Raw genomic sequence first — 19,243 nt, forward strand, 5'->3', positions numbered from 1 at the left:
GTTGTAGCCCTCATGAAGGTATTCGAAAAAGAGCCGTGTAACATGGAACCCAGAGTTCTGGCCTGTATTTACATCATCAGAATGTACGTGTCAGTACCACCGTTCACCATTTTTTTGTTATTTTTTATTCTGTGTTAGTGCCACGAGGCAACTGTGGCTATGAGCTGCATACAGACGTGGACAGATGGAGAGAGGACAGCAGGTAGGAGCGGACACAGGGTTGTTAGTGTGTGCCCTGGGCAGATGTGGGGATTCGAACACGTGTCACCTACCAGTCTTGGGTGTGGAAAGCGGTGACGCTAACCACTATACAACAGGAGCTGGTCACCATTTTAGAGCTGCCAAGGTTTCACAGAATTTAAGGCAATGTTCTTCCCAGGGCCCACTCTTCGTAACAGTCTTTTCATGAGAGAAAAAAGTGGTCCCTCGAAGTATCTCATTAGCAAAAGAAATTACCCACTGATAGGTCTGAACCCTATCTTCTGAGTGCTTGCTTCTCGTAGTACACACCAATGTTTCCGGGAGACACAAACAAAGGTATGTAAACAATAACGTAAATAATCGGCGTAAGACAAAACAATACATAAAAACAATGAATAGTTTTGTAGTGTTAGTCGTCAACAGTTAGTCAATTTATGTAAAACCGAAGTCTTCGAAGTCAAAGCAAGGTTGTTTCGTATTTTCCATCCTGCTGATGACAATCAGTTCTCCACGTTTAAATGCGTTACAAAATTGAACTGCGCATAAAATCGGACTAGTACTTCAACAAAAAGTACATTATCAAGATTGCAACGCACGCTAGTCTAATTTTGGCTGTTTCTAGAACACTTCCCAAAATTGAGCTTTATGTTGGTTTTCATGAAAATCATAGTAAAGCACGACGCAGTTTCAAAAGCAGGACCTGGCAGTACTTCGAACGTTCTGCCTGTTTAGTGGAATGATATTTGGCAACGATGCCAATGGTTCTCAACTTGAAGCTTTACCCTGTACCTGTACCTTGACCAGATCACCGGACTTCCACCTGTCATGGGTTCCCCAAATAAAACTACAAACAGCTGCCTGCCTCTAGATAAAGTTCATCACAGTGGAAGCAGAGAAGGTGGCATGCTCATGTGCTTCGGAAAGATCCCTGCTGCAGGTCCAATGCCAGACCTCCTTTGGTACAGCTCCTGTCAACCGTAATAATAACAAAAACATTTGGTGTCATTTCCAAGCACGATAACACCACCTTGGGGGAATGTTATGTTAACAAAATCCTTGCATTAAACAAACAAAATTTTGTGAAATTAGAATTTCCCCACAGCCGCAATGCATGCTGTAATCGCGCTCGGGAACGAGACCATATTTTTTTTCCAGCGTTATTATTGAGGTTGACGGGAGCTGTACTATTATTACGCAGACCCACTATGCACCACATCTGCTAGCAGCAATCCCTGAAATATACCTTTCAACCGAAAACACTACTGCCCAAACACACCATAAAAAAAGCATCTATTTATTTCCTATTTTACATATTCCGCAGGGTCGAAACCCATTCGTTCCGACAACGAAGACTCTTGTAGGCGTTCCAAAAATCAACGTAGAAGAGAACCGCACAAAGTCCCTGCACGAGCATGCGGCTTAGACATCCGCACGTACGTGTGCAGAAAACCGCTCGATGCTCTTTTAATAACAACGTACCTCCTCTGCAATTTCACAACACTAAAAAAAAAAGAGAAGAGAACAAAAAAAGAAGGAAGCTTGAAGAATAACTTATCACTGTCTGCCAAAAAGCAGCGACGAAGTATTGCTCGGAATATTCGCCTCGACAAAGGGACGTTAAAAAAAATGACGGAAACAATATGAGAGAACGGGCATGGCACATGCAGGTAGATATTGCCAAAGAAATGCTCCAGCTACTTTACGATGAACTCGAACGTTCCTCCGCTGCAGAACCGCGTACTGCCAGTCACCGTAAACGCGCTATACTCGCCAACAGTGCTGCTCGACTTTACAGACTGAGCAATAGTCGTCCCGTTGTTGCACAACCAATGCTAGGTCCGCTGACAACAGAGAGGAAGGTCATCAAAAACTTCATTGACCTGGTCGGGTGACTAAATATTCGTAGAGCCTGAAGTTTCAGGGTTTTACCCGATTCTTCCCCGAATTGAAGGTTGACTCTTTAGGGTGAAACCCGATTTTTACCCGGCAAATTCCCCTCACTGGGATGTCTGTAGGAATGCACTAACTTACTTGTATGGCAGAAAAATGCAGTTAGATCACAGTTTGTATCAAACCACTACAGTTAGTTTGAGTAACTGAGCCGGATTTCTCCCCAAATTTAGCGTACTGGAGGTTTTTCAGCCGAATTCGCATGAATTTAGGCACGTTTATTTACCAGATTTTTACTCCCCGAAATCAGAAAAAAATATTTCCCGAAAACTTCAGGCTCTAAATATTTGTTTAAATTACTTTGTCGCAAGCAAACATGACTCAGTTTCATGAACGGTACGAAAAGAGAATATGGCAGGGCTCTGCACACCCACGGTGACATTTTTCAGAAATAATCCGGTTTCGGAGGTGCTCTAGAAAGACATTTTTGGCACGGCCAGCTGTAGCACTTCGATAGAAACGAAGGGTAATTAAGGAGGGGGAAAAAAATTGAACATGACCCGACAACATTCAGTCTGCAGGTGCATATGAGGCACCAATTTTCCTTTCCAGTTTTTTGTTGGGGACGGGAGAAGACTGGTTTAGGTGAGAGCATACAGCCAAATATAGGATACCCAGACAATGACCACAAAAAATGCAGCTCCGTTCATGACCGTCTGCTCAACCCGCGACGACCACCCTCTAAATCTTCCAATTACCCGAAAGAGACTTTTGCACATCCCAATTTAGCGAATCACGTTCCTCGCAGGCAGAAGTGTAAACACGAGGTCGGACGCATCGCGAGGCGATCGCCAAACCACGAGACTAAGGTTCCTCGGGCAACACCCCCACTACTGGTTATTGCAACATATGAAACCTCGCAAAGAATGACGTAAAATCAAAGTTAAATCACAAGCCGGCAGTCTGTTCCAACCACCCTGCCACCAACAATGCTGGATTCGATCAACAACACAATGCTGTACAACCTAAGAGGAAGAAATGAAAGACCGCAGCTCCGCAAGTCCCACCCTGCGTTGCTGCAGACGGTCCCAGAGTGCGATCCGTTCGATCAAAGTCCTGTCCACGCACTGGAACCTCACAGAAGACGACGACGACGACGCCCACCACGAGCCGTCGTGGGCAACTTCGCAGCCACGTGTTCGTTTCACCTGCATCCTATCAGCGTGTAAATTGGAACAAACATCTTTCTTCAACATCTGTTTTGCAGAAATCACTCTTTGCCTAGGTCTTTATTCTTGCGCACCACTTTTGCGTCAGACGATGCGTAGCCCCGCTAAGGATGACTCCAGACCCTGCAAAGGAGACGAACAAGGAGCTTTCAGATGACACTCATGAGAGAGGAAAGGTACAACTGGCGATTCTCAGTCGGAGGTAGCGCGGAATACAAGCACTCTGTATTCTACACCAACTGCGGTGCATTCAACCACGTGTTTCCCCAAAAGGTGCCTGCGGCTTTAAAGGTAGATTCTTGACGAGTATTTTTCCTGGCCTTGAAGGGTATTTCCGTTTGACCTCTGAGCTAGCTCCGAAATTTTAATACGGTCGCTCAACGATTTTCTCGGATTTTAAAATTTTAACAGCACCATTTGGAACAACACATTCTCCTTTCATGTCCAATGAATGAATGATTTAATGAATGACTATGCCTTCAGGGAACAGCTTTATTTTTTGTGCGCATTTCAGCTCGACTTGCCAGTTTTTTTCAGAGCATGCATCTCCTGACAACCTAAGAGCTACAACAGTGTGTTTCAGATGCAGATATATACGAAGTCAGCCCAGGACGCATACTAACCCCCCTGCCACCCACTCCTTCCTGCTGTCCTCTATCCATCTGTCCACATCTGTATGCGACTCATAGCCCCAGTTGCTTTGCGGTGCTAACACGGAACAAAAAAAGAAAGAAAGGAAAGATGCCGATATACTTTGTGGGAGCTACAGTGGTGGTCCCACCGACGCAGGGAATATGTTGGAGCTTACACATAGACTGGGCAGCAGCTTGGACACACATGCTGAACTGCTCCGTTTGAAACGTATTATGCGAGTGAATTTGTAAATATGGGTAAGGCCCTTCCTTTTCTGCGACTCTGCAAAAATTCGCCGAATTGTGGGTCTGCCGTGGAATATGAGGTTTTGCGCAGAATTTTGCAAAAACCGCGCGCTTAACTCAGTTCGTGCGCAAGATGACCGGAATTTCCTCGGACCGGGTCGACTTGCGTTACAGCGTAAATGTGCCAACCGGATGAGGCCACTGGGCCATGATATGGCCCCATCTGTGTGCTGAAAAAGGGCTCTAACATATTGGGATTCTGGAGTGGAATGCAAACGCTGACCCCTGCTTTGGTGTCCACAGCTGTCAAGTACCTCTGTGTGACAGTAAACTCTGTACATGCAGAGAAGTCACTTAGCAAGTACAATTTGAGAGCCAGTGAAACGTCACTCCCTCTCAGAAGACAGTACAATGTATCTTGTTATGCTAAGTCACAAAAGTTTTTTGGAGTTGTAACCGTGTTTCTCCACACTAAGAGCTAACAGAGTATTTCCTGTCTGAACTAGGGCAATTTGCCTTTTACCGCGGAAAAATGCAGAATTCATAGTTCCCTGCTGCGGAATTCAGGATTTGCCGTAGCAGGAAAAGAAGGGCCTTAAATATGGGTAATATCAATCAATCATCAAATTATAACGAGATTCCTCGAACATTTAGAGAGACGAAGGTGACGCAGCAGTTCTCATACTGAATATGGAGGTCAATCGAGATGAGACTGCACTTCTGACTATCCCAATGTCGACATTCACTATTTCCACGGCAACAGCAACAACAACGCGCTCATAAATTTTGCAGATGTTGAAATGTCTTTCGGCAGTTATAAAATGACTGTAGCTGACAACAGCATTCACTGTCAGAGGAGATCACGAGGTATCATGTAATGCTGAAGTTTATAGAACACTTTTTGTACCCACATCATCCAAGAAAATAATGTTTCCCGCTTCAAGCAGCCATTCACACCTTGCCGCGGAAAATCACTGAAGTTACGAGTCAGTGCTGCAGAATTCTGAATTTGCCGCAGCAGAAAACCGGGGGCCTTAATCATCATTCTACGTATTTTCATGAGAGCTGTTGCTGTCGTCTGCTACAGTAGTCGTGCGTCCTCCTTCTGCGCATTCAACATTCAAATTTCCATTGTCCAATCACGACGCAGGTCTAGCAGGCTGATGAGTAGATCACGGATCTAGATCTAGCGGATCATGCGGATGAGTTCCTTATAGGGGTTTCCAATTATGACATGGTTGTTACAATCTAGCAGGTCTTAATTGGGAGTTCCCCACTCTCTGTCAACAAGAACGGCAAAACTCCCATTACTGCAGCACCCCCATATCCCGCAGGGAAAGAAGATGTGGCTCGTAAGAGCACCTTTAGGTCCCAGATGACGAGGTTGCCATCCATGCCGGAGGTGGTGAACTTGGTGGCTCCGTTCTTGGACCCTTGGTAGAGAGTCACGCTGGTGATAGTGTTTTGATGGACCGTGTCCAGCAGCGTGTCTCCTCTACTCTCCATCGCGTGCTTGTCCATGTTGCGGAACTTCCTCATTGCGCTGCAAGACCAGAGTTGCCATCGTTACAGCGACATATAGGAAATGCTGTTAGCTCAACACCAACGCAAAAGGAACGGGACTTGCATCCTTTGTGAGAGAGAGAGAGAGAGAGAAAAAAAAAAGCCCAATTTGTGCTTTTCCTCCGCTCTTCAATAAGGTCGACAATACGGAGCGGGCTCTCATTGGTCTCCTCAAACAATTTGTCCAATAAGATCCTGTAAGAGACTGTGTGAGGAGACAAACCACTGTTGCACTTCTCAAAAAGGAAGCAGAGGGGAAGTGCAAATTGTGGTTTCTTAAGTTCATAAATCACGAGGAATGCAATGGGTGAATCCAGTTCCTTTTGTGTTAGTGTCAAAGTAACAACACCTTTCATTCTGCAAGGAATTTTTGTACATTGGTACCCTTCTACTGCTACAATTATTTAGGGCCCACTTTATGAACAAACTATGTGTTTGAAATTAATTTCTTGGAGCTTCGTAATGCTTATTTTTTTAGGTTTATGGCTCCTGAAGTATAACCTTATTTCCCTCCCCCTCCAACTTAAAAAAAACTGAAAATTTGTACAGCCTTATTTGTACAACATGGAATAAAGCATGGAAGCACTTCTAAAGATGTCATACAACATTGCACAGGTTCTCAAACAGTGTCCCAGGGAACACAGGCATTCCACGGACTGCTTTCCTGGATCCCGCAGGCAGCTCCTCACCTACGCTCTTCCCTGTGCATTTTTGGGGACTATCGGGTCGAGGGAGAGTACACAGTCATACTGTTTTGCTCTCTCTCATCAGTAGAGGCTTCTGGATTTCTTATGGCAGCTTTATTCTTATCACACTGACTAAGCTGGTTCCCTGAGTAAGGGCTCCCCAGGGAGAAAAGTCCGAGAACCCACGCATTATGGGGAAAAAAAACTCTGTTGCAAGACTGTAGAGCCCGTGGCCGTTCCGCAAACATGTCCAAAATTCATCGAGTGTGTCCGAAAAAAAAAAAAAAAAATAAGAGTCACGGTTAATCTTGAATGAGCTTTGTAGCTGGCAGAGGATCCCTTTCATTCTTTCTCCGAGTTCAGATATTCCACAAGGTAGCAAGAGGAGGGACGCAAAATTGTTTAACGCTGCCCCGCACACACTCCTGATATACATACACACTACGCAGCATTTGCAGGATTCATTTCTCAGAGTCACGAGCTTCCTACCTGACTCCATCCACTTCTTTCTTCTGCGATTTGTCCAGTTTATCCACAAAGGTGAGCTGCCCGTTGGTATACTCGTACATCATTGGACAGCAGTCGTAACCCTGAAAGTGCGTAATCTGTCAGTTAACAATGCTCCATTGCGCTCTTCATTGGCAATGTGCATTCCATGAGGCTCATCACGAGACAAGTGAAAAGGGAACTGTAAGCTAGTATATCATGGCCTTCTAGGCTGTATCTTTGTGGCAACGAAAAAAAAAATCAGAATCAAGGGAATCGGAACGTAAGCTGAAAAGCACCCAGCAGCAAAACATTTAAAACTTCGCTACGCCTGGAACAATGCGACATAATAGGGAGTTTTAGAACAGCACTTGTTGGAAATGCAAATAAAAACGCAAACGCTATATCAGACACAACGAATCTGTCTGCACGGTGCTTACAGAACAGTGTTTCTGTCACGTAAAGCTGCTGGCTCGCATTAGCCGCTCGCAGCACCGTTACGGTTAGGAGCGAAGACTTAAAAAAGAATGGAAAATCAAAAACAGAGGAACTATGAAAGATGAAAGTCACTGAAAAGGTTAGCCAGCTGTAGGACTCGAACCCGCATCTCCTGGATTGCCGGTCCAGGGCTCTACCAATTGAGCTAAGCTAACACGCCTTTTCAGCGACTTCCAAGGGTGCAGAACTACTTTTTCTAAGCATGTTTTGTTGTTCCTAATAAAGACATGGTATCGCGAGACAACTCCTGCTGTGATCCAAAGCCCAAAGTGCAGCATTCAGCGAACTTACTGCAACTAAGATCCTGGTGTTGGAGAGCCACGTGCAGGACACGAAAGGCAGAAACGGCGTCCGCACCGTGACGAGTGCTTGATTGCGGGTGGCATCCACCACGGAGACGCTGCTGTCGTGACCCACCCACGCCAGGCGGTTGCCGTCTGCCGAGAAGCTCACAGAGTGCACCCATCCTGCTGGTAGATATGTACCAATGTTACGGAAGAAAACCCCCCCCATTTCCATCGCAAAGCTCAACAGTTCAAGTACCGCTGCTATTGTAGTGAACAACCTCAACGACCACACATTTTGTCAGTTCAACCAGTACGTAGGGTTGCCACCTTTCGTAGTGAAAAATACCGGCTGAGGGAGAGGAGGTGGTATAGCGGGAAAGGGGAAATGCTCGCGGGAAAGCGAAAGTGGGTGAGGGGTGGATGAAGACAGACACAGACAGAGAGATAATACAAGGAAAAATAAGTTCCTGTGTGTGGCTGAATCATTGATGTTAGAAATTGCTATAAACAGGTATGAACGGTACACTGGATCGTATTGGAGCATCCGGATTGTTATTTACCCTGAAAAACGCATCGATGCACACAAACACTTCTTTGCAAGAGGAGATCTGATGGTTGTATACGGCCTAAGTTCCATATGGCTCGACACAACCACCAATACCTTTGCACAACCACTGATCTTGTCCCCTCCGAACACAAGACTTGATGGATAACAACGATGATAATAATAAAAATGACAATAACAATGATAATAATAATAATAATAATGAATAACTAAGAAAACGACTGTTGACTGCGGAGTTGGGACTTTGCTTCAGATTTATTCAACCTGTAGTGGAATGTTGAAGCGAAAACCTTGCAAAAGCCCCTGTGAAAGGTCTCGAGCCACAAATACCGGCAAAAGGCTGCCGGTATCACTTTCCTACCGGCAACCGGCAGAGCGAGCAAATAACCGGCCTTGCCGGTATAATACCCGCCTGGTGGCAACCCTACCAGTATTTCATATTTAGAGCCTGAAGTTTTCGGGAAATATCTTTTTCTAAATTTGGGGGGTAAAAATCGGGTACATAACCCTAAATAAACATGTGCTCTAAATTCACGCAAATTCAGGTGGAAAAACTTCCAGTACACTATATTCGGGGACAAATCAGGCCCAGTTACTCAAACTAACTGTACTGAGACAATTGATGTTCTGAGCCTGTACTGGTTTGGCACGAACGGTGATGTAACCGCATTTTCTGCCAAACAAGTTAGTGTGCGTTCCTAGAGACGCCTCAGGGATGGGCAAGGATGGGCAAAAATCAGGTTTTACCCTAAGGAGGCAACCCTCAATTCCGGGTGCAAATTCGTGGAAGAATCGGGTTAAACCCCAAAACTTCAGGCTCTAATCATATTACGTTACACTGCAATTTGTTAGATGCACAAACATAAAACACAGTCGAGAACATTTGTGTTACTAATAAGTAGACCATGGATCTCTACACAAATGCCTATTTTTTTCATGTGGTCCTAATAGTGCCTTTTCAATACAGGAGCACGAACAGAGTGCTCAGGAACCTTGTGTATCGATTTAATAGTGCCTACAAATGGCTATTCCAGCGTTAGTGCCTAGTTTGGCGTAGATGCCTAAAACTCCGATTAAACATAGAAATCTGCCTACAAGTGGTGGCAAAACGCTGTTGACTACAGTCAGAGGTACGTATATCTCTCAGCGGACAATTGTGAGTGGGGTATGCCAGAAGATGGCAAGCAAAGAGGGAAGCCACTTCACACATTTTTTTAATGTGAATATTTTACGTGCTAGCTCTAAAATCACACAAATGTGTTCTACATGGTCTCGGTAGACTCTGTTTTTGCAACGCGATCAGTGAAGGAGCAACAGTTTGAAGCATGCGGGCGCACAACGTTGTGACTCTGAGGTATCATTCATCCACCTAAGCCAATCACAGACTTCCTCTGATTTCTGGGTGGAACCGACTCGTAGATGTCTACTTGTCTAGAAGTGTAATTACAGTAGAACCTTGATACAGGGAACGTGCATACAGTAAAGATATGGATTTTATGAAGATGCCTATGTAGAAGTAGAACTGCGGTCCCTCATCTGGAACCCCAACCATGAATTACTGATTTGTGGGTATACAGTGGGGATCTATTTAAACGGAACCTCAAGAGACCTGGGAAATCTGTTCCATTTATCGTGAGTTCCATTTACTGAGTTGTGTGCGAGATGTTAAATGGTGCAATTTCCAGGAGTGCGGAAGCTGCAAGCAGTCTTTATGCACATTGCTGCAACAAAGGCAAGGAACACACACACAATTTTCACAATTTTCAACTGTATTCTTGTCCTCATTGAGATGTTAGACTATCCTTGCGTTTGCTGACCAAGAGCGAGAGAGGCTCCGCCTCCTGGATGCGAGCCAATAGGAGGACGCGGAGGGCAGGCACTTCCCATGCCCCTGCTATCGCCTAAGAGACGGCGCAGCGTTACCGTTACTTCGCGTGTCGCAAGGCTTCTGCCATGATGCACCAATCTAACCAACGGCTTCACCATCCGTTAACCGGCATACGTGCGACTCTCGCTTGGCGTCGTTCCCATGGTGACGGACGGCGAAGCCGTCAGTTAGATTGGTGCACCATGGCAGAAGCCTTGCGGCAGGCGAAATAACGGTAGTTACGCTCCTGTCCAAGCCTCATTGAGCCGTTGGTTAGATTCGTGCGCCATGGCAGAAGCCTTGCCACACATAAGACAAAGGTAATGCTGCGCCATTTCTTAGGCGAGAGCAGAGGCCTGGGAAGTGCCTGCCCTCTGCGCCCCCCTATTGGCCGGCAGCGCTTGGTCGGCAAATGCAAGGATAGTCGTACCAAGCATTACTCAAGCTCTTTGTAGTCACAGAGTCCAAGTCTTTTTCTTTGCGGCCCAAAACATGAAGCACTAAAGTCATTACACAGCTCGTCCTCTTCGCTAGGAGTTCTTGTTATCGTACTTTTCAGCATCCCTTACTTCATCGCAAGCGCCATTTTTGTGTAGCAACCACTCTCAAAATTGTTGATAACTTCGATCTAGCTTTGAAGGTCAGGAGCATGATGTGCGCGCTTCTGCGATGCCGTTGGGAATGGTATTCACTACTGTTAACATACTAAAACTAATTACGGCCGTACCACTGGCGGAGAGCTCAAGCTGCGACGCGCTTAGCGATCATGCTCTGAAATGTTCAGTCAATTCTTTTTTCTGTTCCGTTTACGCAGTGATGTAAACATTTTCGTTACGTTTCATGGGAAAATTTTTGCACTGCATAAATACGAATCCAAACAACCATGTGGCTGTTGTTCTGTTAAAGCAATAATTCCGTGTAGTGAGATTCCACTGTACTGAGAGATACCCGTCATAGGCTTCGTCGTGCTGAATACAAAAAGGTGGAAAACATACCTCCGGCATTTGACATCTCAGCCAGCAAATGACCAAAGGTGGAAGCCTTTTCTCCCCAGGGTGTGGGTTCGGGTGCACTTTCTACCTCTTTGACGTACGCGGAAAATATCCTGAAAAATGCACAAAGTGTTAGGTTCCTGCTGGGCCAGGGGCCCAGAGGGGTTTTACCTAGCTCTGAAATCTGTTGAACCGCAGGCCAAGAGACAGTTGTTGGGATGCCAGTCTAAAGAGGTAACTGTAGACTTGATCTGCTTCTTGATGTGTTTGCTCAGCCACCAGTTGTGGTCCTCCTCAAAATAGCACACGGACACCAGCTTTGCACCACAGCCCACAGCAAACTTGTCTTCTGCAAGTGCACGATTTGGTCAAGGCACCCCTCAATCACGAAACATGTCTAACAAAATTTCATTTCGTTCCAAAGTTAACCACCAATCAAAAAATCGTCACTACTCGTACGATATCATGGAGCCGTACATGGAAGAAATGTATTCAAAATGAGCACTACTCTGATTTAAAGGGGCAATAAACAGGTATATGAGGCGCACTTTTTTAAAGTGCATTGCGATACGTTGCCGACGGTGAACGTTTTCAAAAAACGTGTCAGAAAAATGTAAATAGTGTCTCCAAATCAACTGAATATTCGCCGTACTCTTTCGCCCTCATGCCCCGCCCTGCGACGTCCTGGTGGCAATAGCGACACGTCATTTTGATGTCGCGCGTCATCAGCCATTTAGAATGCATTTCCTACAGGTTTTGTTGCTTTTCTTGGCACCATACCGTTTGAAACACCATGCAAAACCCGCTGATAAAACTACCTACTGTTGGGATCCGTGGCCGTTTGGGCCCGAAACGACGCTGCGCAAACTTCACTGCAACAGCCCTGTGGGGAGTTTGACTGTGCCGACAGTTTTGTCCGAAAATTTGGAATGTCCAAGTTGCCAGTCAGTGGCTGTATTTCCCCCATGAAGACATTGTGCGTGGCACATTTGAAGTAACTAACATCCAGGAAGCGTGCAGCGGCAGATGACGTCTGTGTCTGGGCAACCCAAAGAGCTGCAGTTTTGTTTTGTGCACGCGTTTCGTGCTCGCGCATTCGTTGTCTGCACCTGTGTCCGAGCCTTTTAACAAATAAACTGAACTCCTCTTCTGCAATCTTCGCAGATACGTAATCGGACACAGCGGCAACAGATCGTTCCCATTAGTATATACAGTGAACCCCCGTTAATATGACCCCCGATAATCTGACAATTCCGCATTATGACCAAAATTTTCGGGAAAGACCATGGTCATAATAACGAGGGTTCACTGCATACAGTGAACCCCCGTTATTATGACCATGGTCGTTCCAAAAAATGTTGGTCACAATGCGGAATTGTCATATTAAAGGAGGGATTTGCGGAGGTTTCACAGCATTGTCCCCCCCCCCCCCCCAAGAGTATGGTCGTAGAGCGCGTATGTCAGATTATTGGGTGTCATATTAACGGGGGGGTATCACTGTACTGTACCCCAGTTAATAAAGTTACGCTTAACGCAATCCCGAACAGACCCACCTTGCGGGGACCACCGCACACACGTCGCCGCCCTGTTGATTCTCAGGAGTACCAGGACGGGGTTCCACTCGTCCCCCTTCCCATGCTGCGAAGGACCCAGGGTCCAGACGTACGCATTCCGATCAGCAGCGCAGGTCACAATACGGTTGGTGCGCGGAGCCCAGTCGATGCTGGTCACTCTGAGCTCGTGCTGGGTAAGCGTGCACGTGCGATTCCACCGGCTCCCTTCCCGATGGTGGAGTTCCACTTCCGCATTGTTCAAGCTCAGCGCTAGTTCTGGACAATAGGAGCATCACTTAGTACTCTGCTTGGATGCAGCATCATGATACACTGCAAATCAATACCACAAGCAGGAGGAAGCAAAAGATTGAAAAGTGGGAGACACCAATGCAGATGAGCTTGATAACTAAGAGAAGGGAGGTCTTTAATGTGAGACGAAGAATATGATAATCACCTGTCCTATCCTTGTTCCAAGCGTAGCACGTTATCGGTGCCACGCCAAAGTTGTGAACTTCCATTCTTCGAGAAGAACTGCAATGAAGAAACGATGAACTTGAGGTCGTAAATAAAATTTCGCATGACAGAAGTGACAAGTTGCGGAATCAAAACAATTGTGCGCGTTGATTTTTGTATCACTGCTGTAGGTATTGCTTTGATTGCTTCGAAATCCGCAATTTTTATTCCACCGTAATATTCTGTCATTTTTTAGTCCCCATAGTTTTTTCTGCTCATCTTTTTCTACACTACTGAAGACTGGAATGGTCTTCTGTGGTTGTTAGTTGCTATCGTAGGTTTTAATCCGTTGAGGAGGGAACTTCCCAGTGTCCTCGGTGCACGTCGACTATTTTCTTTGTTTCATTCTTATCAGTAATATTTCGTTGAAACGTCTTTTATGGTACTCTTCCCTCATATAATGCAGGTGCATGTCTTAAAGTTAATACCATTAACACATCAAGCTGCTTTTTCGAAAATTACTGTTGCTACAAAACTAGTAATATGATCACAAAAAGGTCGAAACAGCACACCAGCTAAAACTGCCAGAAAGCTCTCTACTAGTTTATGAACCACTCAGTGTGACAAAACGTGCAGCTAATCATATTTGTGGGCCACTCCTTTACAGACACCAGACACCACTGTAATAGGAAAAAAATAGCCGGAGCTCTTTGGCTGCACGTACAGCATATGTCTGTAACTCAAACATCGCCATGCCAGTACTGGACAGCTGTTTCGGCCTTCTTGGACCTCATCAGCAGTACGCAGGCAGGCAACGTTTGAGTGGATGGCGTCAGAAGGTCACGTAACGTTACGTGACCTTCTGACGCCATCCACTCAAACGTTGCCTGCCTGCGTACTGCTGATGAGGTCCAAGAAGGCCGAAACAGCTGTCCAGTACTGGCATGGCGATGTTTGAGTTACAGACATATGCTGTACGTGCAGCCAAAGAGCTCCGGCTATTTTTTTCCTATTATACTTCACTGGCTTTGCACTGGGCTTTCAGTGAGTGAGTTATCTCACCCTGACGGGAGGAATCACGTGTTACGTGACCTTCTGACGCCATCCACTCAAACGTTGCCTGCCTGCGTACTGCTGATGAGGTCCAAGAAGGCCGAAACAGCTGTCCAGTACTGGCATGGCGATGTTTGAGTTACAGACATATGCTGTACGTGCAGCCAAAGAGCTCCGGCTATTTTTTTCCTATTATACTTCACTGGCTTTGCACTGGGCTTTCAGTGAGTGAGTTATCTCACCCTGACGGGAGGAATCACGTGTTACGTGACCTTCTGACGCCATCCACTCAAACGTTGCCTGCCTGCGTACTGCTGATGAGGTCCAAGAAGGCCGAAACAGCTGTCCAGTACTGGCATGGCGATGTTTGAGTTACAGACAGACACCACTGTATGCCTGATATGTGCACTATAGGTTCCACCATAATCCTACAGCTGCATTGAAATACAATACGCTGTCACTACAGGCTTCTCCTTTCAGCTTGTTATTATAGGGCTCAGTCACTGGCTCAGTGTCATAAAACCTTCTCCAGCGTCCCCTTGCTTGTAAAGGGAACATGGGGTTTCTTCTACAGCCCCTCATAAGCACAGTTAAGGACTGTTAGTCCGTAGGATTGGCAGAGAGATTCGACTCAGTGAGCAATAAAGGCATGTGACCACGAGACTCCACAGCTGAATTTCTGTGATGGGGAGTATCAAGTACTACTTTAAGTGCATTTTACATCATGTACTTTGTCTTGCTGTTCAAGTACATTTGTTCGCTACTTTTCCTTGAAGTACCGAACTGATCAGAATGAGAAAGGGAGAGACTAGTAGGCACACATGCTTCATTTCACATATTTACTTTTTATATGCCAACAGAGGATTCTGTTGCAAACAACGAAGACACAAAAGGCAGGAAGTTTTGTATTGTGCTTCCTGTTCTTTCATGACTTACTTTTTGATTTTTTAAGACGCTTGTGGTATGTCACACGGCACTGTGAAGTGCAAGGAAATGTATAACCTTCTCCTCTTGGCTTCCTTCTTTTGTTTAAAGTGTGTCTTCTTGGTTCATATCAGACCCATGGACAAGAACCAGTGCTATGCACTGGGAGCATGGATAACTCAAGACAATACTGTGTACTAGCACAGCAAATTTCTTGTGCATGCATCTGCTTCATTCCATGTTCATGAGCAAGCAATGAGCTGGCCATTATGCGTAACAGACAGTTGCTAAAAATGCCAATGAAAAACAATGCATTTCTCACTTTTTGTCACCAGGAAACAGTGAGATGTTGATGATGGAACATTACAAACTATAAAGTACTCTACGAGTACCTAAAAGTATTTTGCCAAGTTGTGTGTTACTTCATGTACATTGACAACATGGTACATTGCACTGTACCTCAAGCACCAGTGACACCATGTACTTATAGTACAACTTTGGGGCACCTTGCACATCACTGCTGGATTTGTAACAGTACCAGTGTTTTGAACTAGACACCTTTTCTCTTGGCTGCAGTGAGCGCCAAGCAGGTTGTTTTTCTTTTTTTGAGGCACGTGCCTCTTAACCAATACGACCAGATGGATGGGTGCATTTATAGGATTAAATAAAGGTCAAAATGCATAAAACATGGCATTCAGTGTAGTGATTTTTAACTTCCTAACAAAGTACATCTTGTTCTTCTGGCAAACACCACGATAACTTATTCCCACCCAGCCTTTTTAAGGCAAAAAATTTCACACTGTTACTATAAAGTACCACCTACTCTTTGACTGCTTCTTTTACTTTTTCATCTTCCACAAGGAAATTCAACCACCTTTCTAGACTGAAATTTAATTCTGCAGTAGCAACGACTGTCCCGTGAGCCCAGGACACATTACTTATGCATGCTGCCACAACTTATTTTGTACAGGTTCACATTTCTCTGCAAAGTACCGCCAGGACCTACATAGTTACACGACTAGAAATGCCACTCACCGCATCGTAACGAGGGACGGCCGAGCCTTCGAAACCTTCCGCAAGATTATACGCTCCTACTCTATACTTCTACCAACACTGTTAAGATCTACGAGTCAGATGAAGGCTGGGTGTGCCATTTACTGGTCCACCGCATACATGAAAGTGATAATGAGTTGGCATCTTTTGTCATTATGATGTGTCCGTTCAAGTGTGCTCGAATCTGTTTGCATACGGACAGAGACAAGTGGCATTGAATCGCGGGCCGTTTACCGCAGTGTTGCTGCTAGTGGCATTGCGGAATAGATTCGTCATAAAGCACAAACTAAAAATAAATAAACAAAATTTAAAAACCAAGGTGTCCATTACTTTCTGTTCCATGGCTCTGGCGTTCTGGTAAGAGACCATTCATGTGGAAGAAACCCGGGTGGTTCCAGATGCCCCCAAACCCCCTCCCCCACCCAATTTCTGTCGTCACTGAGTGCTTCCATTGACCTTAGGCTGTGTATGCGAAGACTTATGTATGCACAGATGTCATGGTAGCAAATAATTCCAACCTTGCAGGTTCAATTCAGCTATCATGTGCAGTCCTGAGCAAGACAGATCGCAGATGGAAGTGTTAAATGTGTGTCAAAAAGTTTTCGTTTTAGTACAGTACTACAAGTCTTTGTGTCGTTTTTTTTTTTTGCCAGTCGCCATTTATAGCACTCCAATATATTGTAATGATGAATGATACAATGATAATAAATTATATGATGAATTATATCTAGTGCCTGCTATTTTGCAAACTTTTCAAATTTCTATGTGAACCAAACAGCGAAATAGACAATGTCAGCAGCTGCATAGTATCTGTTTCCTCATCAGTACTAAGCATCTACTCTACCGAAAGGTATATATTTCCCGAAAAGTTTCTCGAACGTACTGCTAACAAGGCTGAACAACATGCTGTGCTCCAAAGTACAAGCAGTCGACGTCCGACTCCATTAGAATAAAATTCGAAACACTTATCAGCATCTTTTGTGCAGAATCTGCATGAAATCTTGTTATTAAAACAAGACACTTCTGACCTCAGAAGAGTGGAAGATTGGGCAAGTCAGTAGGTCATCATTGACTGGGCAGCGCAGCAGGAAAACACAGACACAGAGAGACCTGTCCTCACCTGTTATCTCTTCGTCCCTGTTTTCGTACTGTGCCACAAAGTCAATAATGCGCGTCTGACCGTTTCAATCGTAATCTCACTACCTACTTCATGGACTTGACGGCATTTTTATATTTCGTCTACCCTGACTCCATTACTTGTAAGGAATGTAGCTGATGCAGTAATACTGGGAGAATAATGCAACAGAAAAACAAACAACTTATAAACTGCATCCTGTACACGGATTTATCCTTCAGGTAGAGTTGGCACCTTTTTACGTCATAATTTTGGAAGCTGAAGCGTGCGGTCAAAGGAACGTGTCGTTAATTATGCAATGTGCCAGAGCAAGAAGCACCACAGCTCATTACCTTTACATTAAGCACAGGCAGTAAAGCAACAACGCGAGCTGCCGGTGGCAGCACCTCATGCGATGCATTATTGATGCTTAGCAGCCTTTTCCATGGAAGGGCTGCGTCTGCCTTCCAAGAACGTGTACTCACGTTAATTGTAGCGCAATTATCCTAATTGAGAAAATCCATGTGGCAGAGGTATTATAATTTGCTGTTTGCGAATCTCTTAATGATTAAAGGATGCACATTTGTGAAATTATATAAATGGTTATGATTTGTATGCCTCATAGGACATTATCCTCTTCTGAAATGCAAGTTCTGCCAGGAAAATGGCAGTTCAAATTCCGCGTGTTGACGGTTGTAAATTATTACCTCGGTATGCATTTATTTTTAATAGCCCCATATTTTACCTGTAATGCAGTCATGCACTTCCAGGATCGGGCAAAATGCTTCTACTCGGATGCGGTAATATACCCCAAGGGTATTAAGACCCTCATGAAGCAGTATTTCGGACTCTACACAGGGTATTTTCAGGAAGATGGCATGACAAAAACGTTTCAGTCTGATTTTCTAATACAAACGGATCTTAAGTCTACCGAAACATTCCAGTGCTAGAAATATCCGTTTCTCAAACGAATCTCGGCAAGAAAACTCGCGGCTGTTAACACCGGCCTGACAAATATCCACGTCCCACGCGATGAAGTGAAGATGAAGAATCTTCCGTTAGCAGTGAGTTGTTGATCGTTGCTCAGGCAGCTCTTGCGTGCGTAAGCTTTCGCTAAACATACTACACATTATATCGCACTTACGAATGTCGACGGAACTCATGCACATAAATGGCATGGACTTTAGTATAATCACTCATCACGCACACTCATCATGTCATGAATCACTACCTTCAAAGCGAGATAAGTGGAGCTTTCAAACGAGCTGCTACATCGCAGAAGCGAAAATCACTTTCATTAAACTGAAACGATCTGCAATCTACGCAGGAAAATCTAGCAAATCGACGATATGGGAAGAACTTTTGGAAGAGAAGTGTCAATAACTTTGCTCAGTGGGCGTCTTCGTGACAGGATTCAAAAATGAAATGGTTAGCGAAAGTCAGTCGTGTGGGACAGAATATACGTAAAATATGTGGTTTCGAGAGTGGAACTCACCGGAGTGCGTCCTACAACCACGCCCGATGTGAAGACACAGTTTTATCAGTACAGCACAGGGATATCCGCAGACCGGTGATCTAAGCCTAACAGTATGCGATGTGTCGGGAACTACTCAAACGAGTTTTGGCGCTTGTGTCCGGAATATTAATCCAAAATTCGCTACGCGGAAATGAAGGTAGTTCACAAAAACTGTCACAAATACTTACGTGCAGGGTAGTTCACGTAAACATAAAGGAATTAAACGGGGGAGAAAAACTTATCACACCCAACCACTCCGATCAAATGTTTCTTTTCTGTTTTTGTTTCTTGATGATCCGGATGTTGGATCTGCGAACTTCCGGTATTTGTAGAATGTTGTTTGCGTTTCATGTTTAACTTTTATATCTTAAATATTCCACAAGTATTGGCTCTGATAGGAATGTCTATTATAATTAAACGTTTATGATAACCTGC

General features: G+C 44.9%; 1 protein-coding gene across 3 annotated transcripts; it reads right to left on the reverse strand.

Moving 5' to 3' along the window:
• Window positions 1-1,479: 1,479 nt before the first annotated feature.
• On the reverse strand, window positions 1,480-19,104 carry LOC135391830 (actin-related protein 2/3 complex subunit 1A-like). 3 transcript variants are annotated; one of them, XM_064622331.1, is made up of 9 exons: window positions 18,997-19,104; window positions 13,150-13,226; window positions 12,696-12,971; window positions 11,314-11,491; window positions 11,146-11,255; window positions 7,723-7,898; window positions 6,937-7,037; window positions 5,561-5,741; window positions 1,480-3,443 (listed from the first exon to the last, which is right to left on the reverse strand). In XM_064622331.1, the coding sequence occupies exons 2-9, from the start codon at window positions 13,211-13,213 to the stop codon at window positions 3,405-3,407; spliced, it is 1,125 nt and encodes a 374-aa protein (XP_064478401.1). In that variant the 5' UTR covers window positions 13,214-13,226; window positions 18,997-19,104; the 3' UTR covers window positions 1,480-3,404. The 3 variants fall into 3 exon arrangements, with proteins under 3 accessions (XP_064478401.1, XP_064478399.1, XP_064478400.1); XM_064622329.1 differs by having other exon boundaries at window positions 7,723-7,901; XM_064622330.1 differs by lacking the exon at window positions 18,997-19,104 and adding an exon at window positions 18,788-18,886 and having other exon boundaries at window positions 7,723-7,901.
• Between the last annotated feature and the right edge of the window lie 139 nt (window positions 19,105-19,243).

Source organism: Ornithodoros turicata, chromosome 4, assembly GCF_037126465.1.
Source record: "Ornithodoros turicata isolate Travis chromosome 4, ASM3712646v1, whole genome shotgun sequence".
NCBI lineage: Eukaryota > Metazoa > Arthropoda > Arachnida > Ixodida > Argasidae > Ornithodoros > Ornithodoros turicata.

Coding starts and splice junctions, on each gene's coding strand:
- LOC135391830 (XM_064622329.1), bottom strand. CDS start 13,213: ATGGAAGTTCACAACTTTGGCGTGGCACCGATAACGTGCTACGCTTGG. Junction 11,492..12,695: donor TGTGCGGTGGTCCCCGCAAG/GTGGGTCTGTTC, acceptor GTGCACTTGCAG/AAGACAAGTTTGCTGTGGGC. Junction 7,038..7,722: donor ACACCAGGATCTTAGTTGCA/GTAAGTTCGCTG, acceptor ACGCACTTTCAG/GGTTACGACTGCTGTCCAAT.